This window comes from Molothrus ater, chromosome 4 (assembly GCF_012460135.2).
Source record: "Molothrus ater isolate BHLD 08-10-18 breed brown headed cowbird chromosome 4, BPBGC_Mater_1.1, whole genome shotgun sequence".
Classification (NCBI taxonomy): domain Eukaryota; kingdom Metazoa; phylum Chordata; class Aves; order Passeriformes; family Icteridae; genus Molothrus; species Molothrus ater.
The window spans coordinates 72,730,967-72,747,393 of record NC_050481.2 but is presented as its reverse complement, the minus strand read 5'-3'; the positions used below and the strand labels follow the sequence as shown (position 1 = coordinate 72,747,393).

At 52.4% G+C, this 16,427-nt stretch overlaps 1 protein-coding gene across 6 annotated transcripts in view; it reads left to right on the top strand.

Moving 5' to 3' along the window:
* The window catches only part of DYSF (dysferlin), a 72,913-nt gene that overhangs the window by 44,067 nt on the left and 12,419 nt on the right, over positions 1-16,427 (top strand). For 3 of the 6 annotated variants that reach the window (XM_054514543.1, XM_054514542.1, XM_036381706.2), the window contains 10 exons: positions 3,117-3,215; positions 3,779-3,907; positions 4,624-4,779; positions 6,034-6,125; positions 7,232-7,402; positions 8,240-8,382; positions 11,521-11,660; positions 12,510-12,598; positions 12,799-12,894; positions 14,969-15,110. In XM_054514543.1, coding sequence (XP_054370518.1) covers positions 3,117-3,215; positions 3,779-3,907; positions 4,624-4,779; positions 6,034-6,125; positions 7,232-7,402; positions 8,240-8,382; positions 11,521-11,660; positions 12,510-12,598; positions 12,799-12,894; positions 14,969-15,110 — 1,257 coding nt within the window. Of the gene's footprint in view, positions 1-2,058; positions 2,092-3,116; positions 3,216-3,778; positions 3,908-4,623; positions 4,780-6,033; positions 6,126-7,231; positions 7,403-8,239; positions 8,383-11,520; positions 11,661-12,509; positions 12,599-12,798; positions 12,895-14,968; positions 15,111-16,427 lie in introns of all 6 variants that reach the window. The other 3 variants (XM_054514541.1, XM_036381705.2, XM_036381704.2) reach the window with 2 other exon arrangements.

The window sequence follows — 16,427 nt, the reverse complement described above, 5'->3', positions numbered from 1 at the left end:
CAAAAGCCGGAGCTGGGAATGAGGCCCAGGGGCTGCAGCTGGGGAAATCTTGGAAAAAAGCGTTTCCAGCCAAAAAAATGCAGCTCCGTGCGGAGCGTGTGAGGGAGGTCCTGGATTTCACCGGGATCTGCCTCGGGCTGGGGCGTTAATGAGGAGAGGGAAGAGTTTAAAGTGCCAGAGGGCAGGGATGGGTGGGATATTGGGATGGAATTCTGTCCTGGGAGGGTGGGCAGCGGCTGGGCTGGAATTCCCAGATTTGCTGTGGCTGCCCCTGGATCCCTGGCAGTGCCCAAGGCCCAGTTGGATCCACCAGGGATAGTGGGGAGTGTCCCTGCCTGTGGAAAGGGATGCGCTTTCAGGTCCCTTCCCATTCCATGATTCCATAACTCCATGATTCCATAACTCCATGATTCCTGGGCACCTCCCGGAGGCAAGGAGCTCGGAATGGACTCTCAGACTCCTCTGCTCCTCCATTCCCGACCTAGGAGCCCTACAACGCGGTTACTCTGCCGTTACTCCGCTGTTACTCCAGCTCGTGCTGCTTTCCAAATCCCCCGTCCCAGGACACGTTAACGGAGCCCAGCAGAGCCAATTCCAGCCAATCCATGTCTGTAAACTATTTGGGATAATTGGTTGTTTGCTGTGTTTGCTCCTTCCAAATCCAAGCCCACATTTCACGGCTTCTCCGGTTACCGCTCCTTGGAAGGGCTCTGGGTGTTGGATGGCTCCTCCTGGGAATGGTTCCCATCCCGGCGCTGCCCCCCTCGGAATGTTCCTGATGGTTTCAATATTCCCAGCTGGGAGCCAGCCCATGGCACTGCCACTGGGGAGGGGGGAAAATATTCCCAGAGAAAACTCCAGGATTTCCACAGCCGGGGTTTGTAGGATCATGGAATGGTTTGGGTGGGAAGGGAGCTTAAATCCCATCCCATTCCATGGGAAGGGACACCTCCCACTATCCCAGGTGGATCCAAGTCCATCCAGCCTGGCCTTGGGCACTGCCAGGGATCCAGGGGCAGCCACAGCAAATCTGGGAATTCCAGCCCAGCCAGGAATTCCTTGCCAAGATCCCAGCCCAATCTCCCCTTTCCCAGTGGGAGCCATTCCCTGGCTCCTGTCCCTGCAGGCCTTGTCCCCAGCCCCTCTCCAGCTCTCCTGGAGCCCCTGCAGGCACTCTGAGGATTCCCTGGAATTTTCCCTTCTCCAGGGGAGCATTCCCAGCTCTCCTAGGACAAACGAGCTCCAGAATCCTGGAATGGTTTTGGTGGGAAGTGACCTAAAATCCCATCCCATTCCCACCCCATCCATGGGCAGGGACACCTCCCTCTGTCCCAGGTGGATCCAAGCCCCAGTGTCCAGCCTGGCCTTGGGCACTGCCAGGGATCCAGGGGCAGCCACAGTAAATCTGGGAATTCCAGCCCACCCTCCCAGCCAGGAATGTTTTCCATAAAGGAGAAATTCTCCTGCCTCCAGCCCTGCTTTGTTCCCAGAGCTGCTGCAGCTCCTGGGATGATGGGATTGGGTGAAATGATCCCGTTATTCCCAGGATATCCGAATGACAGGTCCCTCCTGGGAACAAGGTTCGAGTTCCAGGGCGGTGAGAGGGAAGAGGGATGGAACAGGGATGGGGAGACAGGAAAACTCTGGGTAATCATGGCAGAAGCTTTCCAGGTGGGAATAAGCTCATTTTCCAGGAAATTTTCAGGATTTGGTCCCTTGAGGTTAAATTTATCCGCAAGGGATTCTCGCCTGGGGGTTGTGCCCAGTGGGATCCTCTGCACAGGGGGCAGAGATCTCAATCCCAACGATCCATCTGTGCCATGGAAAAACCCCTGGAGGTGGTTTGGGATGCCTGGAGGGAATTGTATCCATCCCCTGGATAAACGAAATTCCTCAATCCGTCCTTTGCCGCTCCATTGCTTTCCATGGCTTTTCTGTTCCCCAATGGAATCATATCCATCACCTTTAACATTCCAGCTGCTCCTCATCCCTCCCTTTTGTGTTTTCCCTGTTTTTCATTGGAATATCGATCAAAATCCAACAAAATCTCTAATCCAGCTCTTTCCCTTGGGGCTGCAGAGGATCCCGTGGGTAAGTCCTGGGATGAATCCAAGCGTTTCCCTTGTATCCCACTACCTGCGGAATGTCAGGATGTCCGAATGGAGCCCTTGAAACAGTAAAATGGGAAGGGACGAAAGGAAAATTGGGATTTCCCCTCCCAAAAAAAAAAGGAGGTGGCAGAAGCCTCTGAGTGAATTTCCAGAATATTCCAATTAAATCCAATGTCTATCCATTAAACCCCGTGCTGTTGGCTTCAAATATAAATCCAATAAAACTCCACTTGGAATTCTCTGTGAGGTCACCGAGCTGGAATTCTGTGGCCTCCTAAAAGGAGACACCAGGATTTTCCAGGAATTTTTCACGGATTGCCGGCAAAGCGGTCTCAAAAATGGGATTCCTATAAAATCCATGGAATATTGAGCCCTCATGGTCCGGTTTTCCTCCTGGAATGGTTTGCACTGGGAATGAGGCAATGGGAGTTGGTGAGAGCTGAAGTTTTGTGGGATTTTCCCAGTTTTTTTCTTCCAAGGGTTGTGCTGTTCCGGAGACCTGAGCGCCGTTGGGTTTTAATGGAAAGATGGGAATTGTATGGATTTATTCATTTATCCGCAGGTTTTGTTGGGATGGGGAGGTTGGGAGGTGTTGGGATACAACCAGGAGGTCAATCCCTGTCTCCCAAATCCCAAAAATTTCCAGGAAAAGCCTAAAATTGGGGCATTTCAAGCTGTTAACACTGGAGTTAAATTGGTTTATTCCCTGCATGGAAATCCTGGGAAAACCCCCTCCGAGTGGCCAAAAATTCCTTACAAATGCTCCAAATTCTTGGAACATTCTTCTTGGAGCTCTACCTCATTTCCCTATGAGGAATAATCCTCTTGGGAATATCCACAGTGGCTGTAACACCCAGATTTGGGCTGGGAGCATCCCAAAAAAAACCCCAGAAATCAGGGACGGAGTTGATGCAGGGCTCACTTGCCAAATCGGGGAGCTGCTGCTGTTTTCCGGGGATTTTTTTCCCTGTGGAAAATGAGTAACTTTGGGATCTCTGGCTGCAGGAGGAGGAATTCATCGACTGGTGGAGCAAATTTTACGCTTCCACGGGAGAGAGGGAAAAATGTGGATATTACTTGGAAAAGGGATTTGACACCTTGAAGGTGAGTGACCTCCGTTGGGTGTGGATCCTTGGAATTCCCCTCTCCACAATATCTTTGGGATTTTTGGCTTTTTTTCCATCTGGTCTTGAAAAAACCAAAACATTTTCCCCAGTTGAGGGAAATTACGTTTCCTTTGGAAAAGCCTTTTGGGAAACTTCCAGAAATTTTCCTTTGGGAAGTGGCAGAGGGGGTGGGGAACTGCCACCCTGGGAAGGGTTTGGGAATGAGGAAAATCAGGGATTTCTCAGGGAAGAGGGAGATTTAGGCACAAGAAATGCTAAATTTAGCACAGACTCACGAATAGGGAAGATTTTCCTTGGTTTTAAGGAAAATATTCCCAGCTGGAAGATGTCCATCCATGAAAAATCCACCAGGAGACCTTGGCTCTGTCTGGGTCATTGGGATGGGTTGGAATTAGTGTGAGATTCCCAAATTTCTCCTCTTCTCACTGCCCCAGAGAGAAATAAGGGCGAAAACTCCCAGAAATTTCTCCCCATGGGATGAATTTTCCCAGGACTGAAGAATTTTGGTTGGAATTTTTTTCCCCATCTTTTCCTCCCCAGGTCTACGAGACGGAGCTGGAAAACGTTGAGGAATTTGAGCATCTCTCCGACTTCTGCCACACCTTCAAACTGTTCCGGGGGAGATCCCAGGATTCCAGCGACGACCCCTCGGTGGTGGGGGAGTTCAAGGTGGGATGGGCCCCCTCCCCATGGATTGTGTCCGTAGGGGTGGGAATTTTGGGATCCTTAAAGTCCTTCTCAGCCCGAGTCGTTCCGTGAGCCCAGGAACTGTGGGAGTTGTGGAATCCTCGTCCATGGAAGAGGCCAAGGCTCCTTGGAAGGGGCTTGGAGCAACCTGGGACAGTGGGAGGTGTCCCTGCCTGTGGAAAGGGTGGGAATGGGATGGGGTTTAAGGTCACTTCCCACCCAAACCATTCCAGGATTCTGGAGCTGCTCTGCTCTGCAGCCAGGGTGGGAAAGCTGGGAATGTCCAGCTTGGAAAAGAGAAGGATCTGGGATGAATTTTGAGCCCCTTGCAAGGCCTGAAGAGGCTCCAGGAGAGCTGGAATTTGGGACAAGGCCTGCAGGGACAGGAGCCAGGGAATGGCTCCCACTGGGAAAGGGGAGATTGGGCTGGGATCTTGGCAAGGAATTCCTGGCTGGGCTGGAATTCCCAGATTTGCTGGGGCTGCCCCTGGATCCCTGGCAGTGCCCAAGGCCAGGCTGGGATGGACTTGGATTCACCTGGGATCAGGGATGTGTCCCCATCCCAGCCCATGGGAATGGACTGAGCTTTCAGATCCCTTCGTACCAAAACCGTTCCATGATTCCCTGATTCATTCCGGTGATTCCAAGCCTGCTCACATCTCCGCGTGTTCCTCCCTGAGTTCCCGTGTCCTTTCCAGGGTTCCTTCAGGATTTACCCTCTCCCTGATGATCCGCGCGTTCCGATGCCTCCCCGGCAATTCCAGCAGCTCCCGGCCAGAGGACTCCAGGAATGTCTGGTCCGGGTTTACATCATCCGCGCCTTCGACCTCCAGCCCAAGGATTCCAATGGGAAGGTATCCCGGTGGGAAAGCTGGGCGTTGGCTCCTGTAGCGGATTCTCGGAAGAGCTCACCCTTTTTGGTCAAAATTGGGTCAAAATTGGGTCAAGATTTACAGATTTGCCCTAAAATTTAAGAATTTGTTCCTGTTTTCTGCCCCCCTTGACATATCTGGGAAGTCAGGGAGGCAACTCTTCCTTTGTCTGTTGGGATTTTTCAGGATTATTTTTGTGAGTTTTGGGTTTGGTTTTATTTTGGGTTTTTTTTTTTTTTTTTGGTGCTTTGGTGCTGAAGGGAATAAAATCCCGTTTTTCCCAAAATTCCTTCTTGCAAAGGTCTTGCTGGTCTGGAAGGGAAATTCTGGGAAAATGGGAATTGTGTAGGTCCAAAACTCCCCAAAACTCAGGGAAGGGAAAAATCTTTTTTAATTATCTTGGTTCCACTGGAAAAAGGAGAGATTTGAGGAATAGCAGTGGGAAATATCTAGGAAAGGTAGATGGGAAAATAGTAAATACGCGTGGAAAATTTATGGAAAAATAATTAATAGATATGAAAATATATAGAAAATATATGGAAAAAATATGGGAAAAACATATGGGAAAAACATATGAAATGTGGGAAATATATATGGAATATATGGAAAAGTAGATGCAGAAATTCCAACCACTTTTGAATTTTCCCTGTTTTTTTAAGTGGATTCGGAATGGAAGTGTTTAATTCCTAAGAAATCCTCCATGAGTAATTCCCGAGGATTAAAAAGAAGAAAAAAAAAAAAAAAAAAAAAGGGAGTTTTTCCATTTAAAACCCCAAACCAACCTAAATTTGGTCCCAAATTTCCCCAGGGATGGGAATTTTACAGAGGCTCATCCCAGTCCAACACCTGGTTGCTCATTCCATTCCCTGAGTGCTGTTTCCCATCCCTTCCTTAAAAAACAAATCAGCAGGAACAGGAAAATCCAGGAGAAGTGATGGGAAAACTTGGCCTGGGAGTTTTTTCCAGGGAATTCTTGGATGTGGCTGGGATGGTGGATCCCTGTAGATCCAGGTGAAATCTTTTAGGTGGAATTGGATCTTTCCCTTGAATTTTTTTTCCTTCCCCTGCCAAAAAAACCCAACTTGAATTAAATCCCCCACTTTCCAAGTTGATGCCAAATTCCCAGAATAATTTTATTTGGGAGAGGGATGGGATTTGGAGCAACCTATGGAAAAGGGTAGGACTGGAATTGGAATCCCATGGGATTTTTGTGTTTCTTTCCGTGCCCACCTCCAGTGTGATCCCTACGTGAAGATTTCCGTGGGAAAGAAATCCATAAATGACCAGGAGAATTACCTTCCCTGCACTCTGGAGCCTGTCTTTGGGAAGTAAGTACGGATTCCATTCGGGATCCACGGAATTTCTTGGGTGTCCTATTGAGGGAATTGTGCTGGGCCAACATTCCCATTCCATTCCAACACCCAGTTCCAGGCTGGAGCAACCTGGGACAGCGGGAAGCGTTCCCTGCGCATGGCAGCAATTGGGAATGGGGTGGATTTTAAGGTTTTTTTCCCATCCCAATCTATTCCATGATTCCCTTGGCTCTCATTCATCAATCCCTGAGATTTCTGAGCTGTGGACTGGGGAGCTGGAATTCCATAGCGGAGGAATCGGGATCATCCCATTGATGGGAAGCAGTTTGGAGAATTTCTCCTCATGCAGGAATTTTTGATCCAATGTCTGAGGGAAAAATGTGAGGAATGGGGAGGAATGGGACACCTGCACATGTTCTGGAAAAAGGTTTTCCATGGATAATTGAGTTGTTTCCCTCAGAAACGGGATAAAATTGCAAGGAAAATGGGACCAGGGAATGGCTGGAGCTGCTCCAGGGAGCGGGTTAGGTTGGATATCAGGAAAGGATTCCTCATCCAGAGGGTGGTGGGGCACTGGAACAGCTCCCCAGGGAATGGCCGCATTCCTAAGGCTGCCAGAACTCCAGGAGCATTTGGACAATGCTCCCAGGGACAGGGTGGCACTGTTGCGATTGTCCTGGGAAGGAGTCGGATTGATGATCCTTCAGGGGTCTTGTCCAACCCAGGCCATTCCATGATTCTCTGATTTTCTGGGAGAAGAAAGCCCCATGGAGTTGGGCTTCCCCCAGTTTCCCTGCTCCTCTTCCAGCTGCCCCTGGATCCCTGGCAGTGTCCAAGGCCAGGTTGGACGCTGTGGCTTGGATCCACCTGGGATCAGGGAAGGTGTGGAATGAGGTCATTAAGGTGTCTCCTGATCCAAACCCATTCCATAATTCCATGATAAATGAAGCCAGCACAACACAGCCCTGGCCTGGCTGGATCAAGGTGACGCAGAAGCTCAGGGAGGGACTCTGATCCATCCCATCACTGGCGGGGTTGGGATGGGGCGTGGATCCATTCCCATGGAATTCCAGCACAGCACCATCCCCTTTTCCCGAGCACTTCCCTGTTCCCGTTTCCAGGATGTTTGAGCTGAGCTGCACCCTGCCCCTGGAGAAGGACCTCAAGGTCACCCTCTACGACTACGACCTCCTGTCCAAGGACGAGAAGATCGGCGAGACCGTCATCGACCTGGAGAATCGCTTCCTGTCCAAATACGGCGCTCGCTGCGGCCTCCCCCAGACCTACTGCGTGTGCGTTCCTCCCTGGGCTTGGGATCTCCAGGAATGCCGGGATTGGGATCACAGCAGGGTTGTCCTGGGGGAGACCTGGCTGAAGCTGCGCTGCCCAGAGTCCTGGTTCTCCTCCAGGGAGATCCTGCTCCAACCCCTGGTGGCTCCTGGTGACCTCGTGCTGAGGACACCCCCAGAGATGTGGCTGTCCCATCCCAGGAGTGGGAGATCGGGCTGGGATCTTGGGAAGGAATTCCTGGCTGGGAGGGTGGGCAGGGGCTGGGCTGGAATTCCCAGATTTGCTGTGTGTGGCTGCCTCTGGATCCCTGGCAGTGCCCAAGGCCAGGCTGGACACTGGGATTGGAGCAGCCTGGGACAGTGGGAGGTGTCCCTGAACATGGAAGGAGTGGAATGGGATGGGATTTAGAGTCACTTCCAGCCCAATCCATTCCAGGATTCTGGAGTCCCTCTAGAAGGCTGGGAGAGCTGGGAATGTCTAGTCTGGAAAAGAGAAGGATCTGGGATGACCTTTGAGCCCCTGGCAGGGCCTGCAGGGGCTCCAGGAGAGCTGGAGAGGGGCTGGGGACAAGGCCTGCAGGGACAGGAGCCAGGGAATGGCTCCCACTGGGAAAGGGGAGATTGGGCTGGGATCTTGGCAAGGAATTCCTGCCTGGGCTGGAATTCCCAGATTTGCTGGGGCTGCCCCTGGATCCCTGGCAGTGCCCAAGGCCAGGTTGGACACTGGGGCTTGGATCCACCTGGGACAGTGGGAGGTGTCCCAGCCCACGGCACTGGATGAACTTTAATGTTTTTCCAACCCGACTCATTCCATGATTCCGTGATTCTGTTTGGTTTCAGGTCCGGCCCCAACCAGTGGCGAGACCAACTCCGCCCTTCCCAGCTGCTCCACCTCTTCTCCCTGCAGCACAACTACAAAGCTCCCACCTACAAATCCGACCGGATCATCTTCCGGGATCAGGAATACGTCCTCTCCGAGCTGGGTAAGATGTCAGGGATGCTTTGGGATTGCAGAATTTCCTTACTCCAGAGAAAGGGATGGAGCTGGATGTCTTGGAGACATCACAAGGACTGAGTGATGGCATTGTCCCCATCCTCCTGCTCTCTGTCCATGCTGGCTCTGAGCCGTTCCTAAGCTTGCTCCAAATCCTGGGATTGAACCCAGACCTTCAATCCAGAAATTCAATTCCCAACCTTGGGCTGGACCCAACCCAACACCCCTGGGTGGGGCTGACACTCTCCAGCCTGGTGTTCCAAGGGCATGGAGACATCATGAGGAGGGACATCATGGAGGTCAGGAGTGGGTGAGGGACATGTCCCCCTCCTGCTCCTCACTGTCCATGCTCTGCTCTTTTCCCAAACTTGGTCGTGCCCCAAATCCTGGGATTGAATCCAGACCTTCAATCCAGGAACATTGACCTTGGTTTGACCAAGCCCAGCACCCCCAGGTGGGAGCTCCAGCCTGGTGCTCCACGTGCATGGAGATGTCACATGAAGGGTGGCATCAGCGGGAGTGGCTGATGGCATTGTCCCCATCGTCCCCTCACTGTCCACGTTGGCTCCGCCCTTTCCCCAAGGTTGTCCGTACCCCAAATCCCGGGATTGAATCCAAACCTTCAATCCAGGAGTGTTTACCTTGAATTCCTGGGCAGCTCCAAACTGGTGTTCCAAGTGCATGGAGACATTGTGAGGAGCATTATGGAGGCCAGGATTGTGAAATGGACGTGTCCTCCTCTTCCTCCTCCTCCTCCTCCTCCTCCTCCTCCTCACTGGCCACGTTGGCTTTGGACTATTCCCAAGCTTGGTTGTGCTCCACATCCTGGGATTGAACCCAGACCTTCAATCCAGGAGCGTTGACCTTGAGTTGGACCAAACCCAACAGCCCTGGACTGGGAGGGGAAGCTCCAACCTGATATATTCCAAGTGCTGCCAGAGCCGGGAGAGCAGCTTTTTCATTGGAATCTCATTTTGGGAATGGTCACTAGAGGGAGACAATATCCCACACACAGACCTGGGAATTCTTTCGGGATTTGGGGGAATCAGGGAACAAACCCAACTTCTACAAAGAGGAGAGAAGCCCCAGACTTTTGGGAAGGAGTTTTTTGCTTGCCCATGGCAGCTCCCTCTGACCCAGCATTCCTGGGGCAGGAGGGTTTTTTTGGGAAAACCCTGCTTTAAGGCACAAAAAGAGGGTTTCAGTGCCAGGAGGAGGTGAAATCCCACTGGGCCTGGCCCAGGAGCTGCAGTTTGGAATCATGGAATGGTTTAGGTTGGGATCATAAGGATGATCCCCTTCCACCCCCTCCACAGGCAGGGACACTTCCCACTGTCCCAGGTGGATCCAACCTGTCCTTGGATACTTCCAGGTACCCAGGCACAGCTACAGCTTTTCTGGGAATTCTCTTCCAGGGCCTCCCCACCCTCAGAGCCAAGAATTCCCAATATCCCACCTAAATTTTGATTGGATTTTTTAAGACCACCCCACCCCAAGGATGTCACCAGAGACACAAAACGAGGCACAGCCCGGGGCCGCTCCCTCTCCGCGCTCTTGGGAAACAAAGCACAAATCCCTGCAGGAATTCAGGCTTTCCCCCGAGGAGAAGGGAAGCAAGGAATCCTTATGGAAAAGTTTTCCCGGGAGAGCTGGGGAGGTGTTAAAATGTGTCCCCCCCCCCGTGGCAGCGCCTGCTGTCACCTTCTCCGAGTTCAAACGGCGGAACAAAGCCCGAGGCCTGACCCGGAGCAGATCTGGAATCCAGCTGCGAGCTCCGGAGCCAGACTGGGAATAAACTGGAGCCGTTAAACACGAGAGCCGGGATTTTACAAGCTCCTCCCCCCGGCCCGTCATTCCATAACTCCCAGGTTTTGTTGTTCTCCGGGAAGGGCTCGTTCTCTTCTTGGCGCGTAAAGCCGCACGTGTGCGCACACGCCGGAATTCCAGGGTTTTGCAAATCATTGGGAATTGGCCCAGGTGGCTGGAGTTAAGTGTGTCCTTGCCAAGGAGGAAGGAGCTGGGATATCTCACCAGGATTTGGTGGAGTTGGAATGGTACTTATGGAATACTTATGGAATAATTTTTATGGATCACGTTGTCTTTCACTTGTCCTGGAAGGTGCATGACCAGAGTGGGGTGAAGTCCACCAACCCCAGCCTGGGATTTTGGGGTCGTTTGGGTTGGACTCAGAGAATCAGGGAATTTTTTAAGTTGGAAAAGATCTTTAAGATCCTGCAATCCCAGAGTTAAGTTCGGACAAGACCTCCAAGATCGAGTCCAACATTGTCCAAGTGTCATCTCCAGTTGTTCCTTGGACACCTCCAGGGGTGGGAATTTCACCTCTTCCCTGATATCCAAGGACAGGGCATCGTGTCCCATCCCAGGAATGGGATGAGGAGGCAGGAGTTGGCCATTGGCTGTACTGGATGGATGGATGGATGGATGGATGGATGGATGGATGGATGGATGGATGGATCCTGACCAGGAAGAGAAGGCAGGAATGTCCATTATTGAGGAATCTCGGCCCATCTGTGGCAGGATCAGGCAGAGGAGGTCAGGCAGAGGAGATAATTCCAGGTCTTCCTTGGATGGAGGACCACAAATATCCCGGTGGGACTGGAGCAGGGGCTTGGACCAGAGCAGGAACTTGGAACAACCCCCAGGCTGTGCTGGTGGTGTCTCCGTGTCCTTCCTCCTCCCATTCCCGTCTTTCCCCCGAATCCCACAGAAAAGAAATGGGATCCCACCGGGAGCTCACTCCTGTCTGCCCAGCTGAAGATCCTGGAGAGCTTTAAACTCTGGGATAAACTGTTGGGAGTGGGAACATGGGCAGAGGATTGATGGGAATCCTGATTTCCGGGACTTTAAGAGAGCTGGATTCAGAAGTGGGATCAATCATTGTATTCTCCTTTCCAAGGGATCCGATTGGATCCTTGCCATGTTTCCCTGGCTGTGATTTGTGGGATGGTTGCACAAGCGTCCCCATGGGTTTTCCCACCGGGAATGGCATCCCTGTGCCCGGCAGGGTTTGTGGTGATGGATTTGGGAATGGAGGCTGTGCTGCTCCAGCTCCTCCTGGCCGGAACCCATCCCTGTGGGATTCACTCTGCTCTCTTGCCTGTGGCAGAAGATGGAAAACCCCCGAATCCGCACCTGGGGCCGGCGGAGGAGCGGCTGGCCCTGGCCGCCCTCCGGAAGCAGGGATTGGTTCCGGAGCACGTGGAGACCCGGCGCCTTTACAGCCCCCTCCAGCCGGACATCGAGCAGGTGGGTCCTGGAATGTGGCTGGGATGAGCCCGGGATGAGCCTGGGATGAGCCCGGGAGCGGCGTCTCCTGATCCAGCCGTATCCAGGGGCAGAATCCTGCTGGGAATGTCTGCCCTGGGATATGGAATGTTCTCAGGGAGGGGAGGTGATTGCTCCCTTCAGCATGTGCTCCAATTTTTAAAAACTTAATTTAGTTTAATTTAATTTAATTTTACATTTTCGGTCTTAAAGTCCTACTCAGAATTCTTCTCCCAGAATCCCGGGATCACTGAGGTTGGAAAAGCCCTCCAAGGTCATTGAGTCCAAGCTGTGCCTGATGCCCACCTTGGCACTGACGCCACATCCAGGAATTCCTTGGACACCTCCAGGGATGGGGATTCCAAACCTCCCTGGGCTCTTCCAAGGCCTGAGCACCCTTTCCATGGGGAAATTCCTGAAGATGTCCAACCTGAGCCTCCCCTGGCCCAGCCTAAGACCATTCCCTCTTATCCTGTTATTCCCTGGGATCAGATCCCAACTCCCACCTGGTTCCAACCTTCCGGGCAGTTGTGGAGAGCCAGAAGGTTTTGCCCTTGATCCCTGTTTTTTCCAGGCCTGGGCCCCTTTCCCAGCTCCGTCAGCTTTTCCTGGTGCCCCAGCCCCTTTCCCACCTCCCTCAGCTGCTCCTCAGGATTTACATCCATCAACACATTCCCTGCTATCCCCCAAATAATTTAAAAATAACCTTTAATGCCCCTTTTCTATGGTGGAATCTTCCCTTCCCACTCAAGGGTCCTGGATCTCCATGGGGAGGTTCCGGTTTTCCAGTTTGGAATCTCCCAAGGTTTCAGGCTCCGTTTTTCCATGCAGGGAAAGCTCCAGATGTGGGTGGATCTGTTTCCCAAATCCCTGGGACATCCCGGCCCCCCTTTCAACGTCACTCCACGCAAAGCCAAGAGGTAACTTCCCATTTCCTCCTCATCTTTTCTTTGGGAAAGGAGTCGGGAATGCTTGGAAGCTTCGGGTGGGGATGGATTCGCCCACCTGGATGAGGGAGAGGTGTGGGATCATCCCCAGGGAAATCCATCAGTGGGACAACCAGGCTTCCAGGTGGATGAGTTTTCCACCCTCTCATGGTTTTATTCCCGGGATTTTCCAGGTTCTACCTGCGCTGCATCATCTGGAACGCCAAGGACGTGATCCTGGATGACCTCAGCATCACCGGGGAGAAGATGAGCGACATCTACGTCAAAGGGTGAGTGTCCCGCTCCGGAGCCTCCGGAATTCCGGAGGCTGGAGGTGCAGGAGCAGCAGGGAAGGAGTTAAGGAAGGAGTTAAGGTGGTCCTTGGGTTGGTATCGCTGGGATAGACTTGGATTCTGCCGGGATGGAGGAACCATCATGGCTCTCCAGTTATGGATCCGTGAATTTCCAGCTGTGGATTCACATCTCCAAGTACGGATCCACACCCCTCCGGTTGTGGATCCACCCCTTTCCAACTCGGGATCCACCTCTCCAGCTATTGATCCATACCTCTCCAACTATGGATCCACACCTCTCAAATCATGGATCCACCTCTCCAGTCATGGATCCACACATCTCCAGACATGGATCCACACATTTCCAACTGTGGATCCACCTTTTTCCAGCAATGGATCCACACCTCCAATCATGTATCCACCCCTTTCCAATTATGGATCCACACCTCTCCAGCCATGGATCCACACCTGTCCAATCATGGATCCACACCTCTCCAGCCATGGATCCACACCTCTCTATCCCTGGATCCAGAGATGGAGATGTGTCTTTTTGGAAGCTCTGCTGAGCTCACAACCTTTTTCTTCACACCTCTGGGATGATCCCATGGCAGTATTTTTCTTTGGACTACTTGGATGTTCCCATAGTGGGATAAGATGTGGGAGCAGCCTGGCCATGGGGAGAGGAGCTCATTGTCTGCTCATTCCCGGCTCCTCTCCCAGACTTTTTCCATCCTCGCAGATTGGGTTATTTGCATGGCTGCTTTCTTTGGAATTCCCCTTATTCCTGGAAACAGTTCCTCTGGCACCTTCCCTTCCCTTCCCTTCCCTTCCCTTCCCTTCCCTTCCCTTCCCTTCCCTTCCCTTCCCTTCCCTTCCCTTCCCTTCCCTTCCCTTCCCTTCCCTTCCCATCCCATCCCATCCCATTTTAGGATTTATCTTGTGTCTAGGAGGGCAATCCCAGCCAAGGAGTTCCTTTTTTTGTGCCTTTTTGGGATTTATGGGCAGGAAGAGGCGGGATTCGGGAGCAGACTGTAAATCCCTGGTTTACAATCCCGATTTTCCCCCTGTAAATCCAGAATGCCATGTGGTTTTCCTGGTATTCCCATCAAGTCCGTTGTCATCAGCTCTGGTTGAGCTGTTCCTTGTCATTTGGGGCTGCTAAAAAGTTGTGCTGCTGGAAAAATGGGAGCATCCAGGGGTTGCTCAGATCCCTTTCCCAATTTTTAGCATCCAAGAGGATCCTGCAAGGCTGGAAATGAGTACAACCTTGCTCAGCTTCCACATCTTCCATCCCAAAGGAAAGTCATCCTGAAAAATCCTATTGGGAATGGGTGAAATGATCCTTTTTGTGCCTGAGGATCTGACTATGGATTGGGAATCCCATGGGGACCGTTCCTTCAGTCCATTGGTGCCTCTGGAACAGGGGCTGGAAGCTGCTATCCTAGACTGGGTATTAGGGAAAAATTCTTCATGGAAAAGCTGTCAAGCAGTGGAAAGGGATTCCCAAGGAGTGTTCAGACTGGGAGAGCTGGGAATGCTCCCCTGGAGAAGGGAAAATTCCAGGGAATCCTCAGAGTGCCTGCAGGGGCTCCAGGAGAGCTGGAGAGGGGCTGGGGACAAGGCCTGCAGGGACAGGAGCCAGGGAATGGCTCCCACTGGGAAAGGGGAGATTGGGCTGGGATCTTGGCAAGGAATTCCTGGCTGGGCTGGAATTCCCAGATTTGCTGGGGCTGCCCCTGGATCCCTGGCAGTGCCCAAGGCCAGGTTGGATCCACCTGGGACAGTGGGAGCTGTCCCTGCCATGGATGGGGTGGGAATGGGATGATCCTTCAAACCCATCCCAAACCATTCCGTGATTCCATAATTTTGGAGTTCCTAACCCCAGCACTGATTCATCTCCCATCTCTGGGACTGCTGCCTTCCCTCTCCCATTTCCAGGTTTTCCCCATCCCCAGCAGCCACCAGGATCGGGAATATTCCATTTCCCACTCACGGACATTGTGACATAGAGCGAGATCCCAAATCCTTGCCGCGTTCCCGATTTTCCATGGGCTCTGTTTGTCCCTGGCAGGTGGCTGGTGGGACACGAGGAGAACAAGCAGAAGACGGATGTCCACTACAGATCCATGGGAGGAGAAGGGAATTTCAACTGGAGATTCGTCTTTCCCTTCGATTATCTCCCGGCAGAGCAGATGTGCCACGTGGCCAAGAAGGTGAGTGGTCCTGGATGGAATTCCTGCACCCTCTTGGGAATTCTGGGACAGCAGCAGGAATTCCCTCCTGGAAAGGGTGGTCAGACCTTGGAATGGCCCAGGGAGGTTTGGAGTCCCCATGCCTGGAGGTGTCCAAGGAATTCCTGGATGTGGCACTCAGTGCCAAGGTGGGCATCGGGCACAGCTTGGACTGGATGATCCTGGAGGGCTTTTCCAACCTCAGTGATCCCATGATCCCTGTTTTTGCTTAGCCTCAAAATTCATGGAATATGAGGTGCCCAAAGATTCCTGCTTGCAATGGGACCATCCCTGAAACCCCTGAGATCCCAGAAAATCCCCTGGGATCCACAGAACCCCTGGGATCCCTGAACCCGTTGCGATCCCCAAAAATCCCCCCATGATCCCCAAAACCCACTAAGATCCACATCCCATCCTATTTTCCACAAAACCAGCACCTCAGCCAGGAAGATGCTGAGCAAATTCCCCATCCCAGAAAATTCCCAGCTTCCAAAGCCAGTTCCAAGGATTGACAGAATCCCAGCCGGGGCCCATTTCACGCTTCATATCCCACAAATCCCAAGTACAGGGTGTACTACATCCAATTATCCCGCTTGGAAAAAGCCAAGACCGCCCTCCATAAACCCCTTTAAGCAAATCCATCCCGCTGTGCCGATCTGGAATCTTTTCCCACCACATGGCTTCCAACGCTGGATCCGAAAATAAACACCTTGTAAAAGCTCTCTGTAAAGGCCGGAATAATGAAGGGAAAGCCGGGTGGAGCATTCCGGCCCCGGGAATTTTTTGATCTCGCCATGTGCTGTTTGAACTCCGGCTTAGTTCCTGCGGCCGTAAAAATCCCGGCTGGAAAGGCAGGCGCTGGAAGGTGGAATTTCAATCAAAGGTTGGGAGCGGCTGTGGGGAATTGGGAGCTGCTCAAAACCACCTGTGCCCAACTGGGCTGGGAGGGAAAGAGTTTTCCAAGTATTCTCCTTTGTTTGTTCCTTGCCGGAGCTCCCAGGAGCGTGGCCAGGTGGATTAGGAATCATGGAATTAACAGGGAATAATTTGGGTGGGAAGGGAGCTGAAAGCTTAGGCAGTTCCATCCAGGGACAAATTCCACAATCCCAGCTGGATCCGAGCCCCAGTGTCCAGCCTGGCCTTGGGCACTGCCAGGGATCCAGGGGCAGCCCCAGCAAATCTGGGAATTCCAGCCCAGGCAGGAATTCCTTGCCAAGATCCCAGCCCAATCTCCCCTTTCCCAGTGGGAGCCATTCCCTGGCTCCTGTCCCTGCAGGCCTTGTCCCCAGCCCCTCTGCA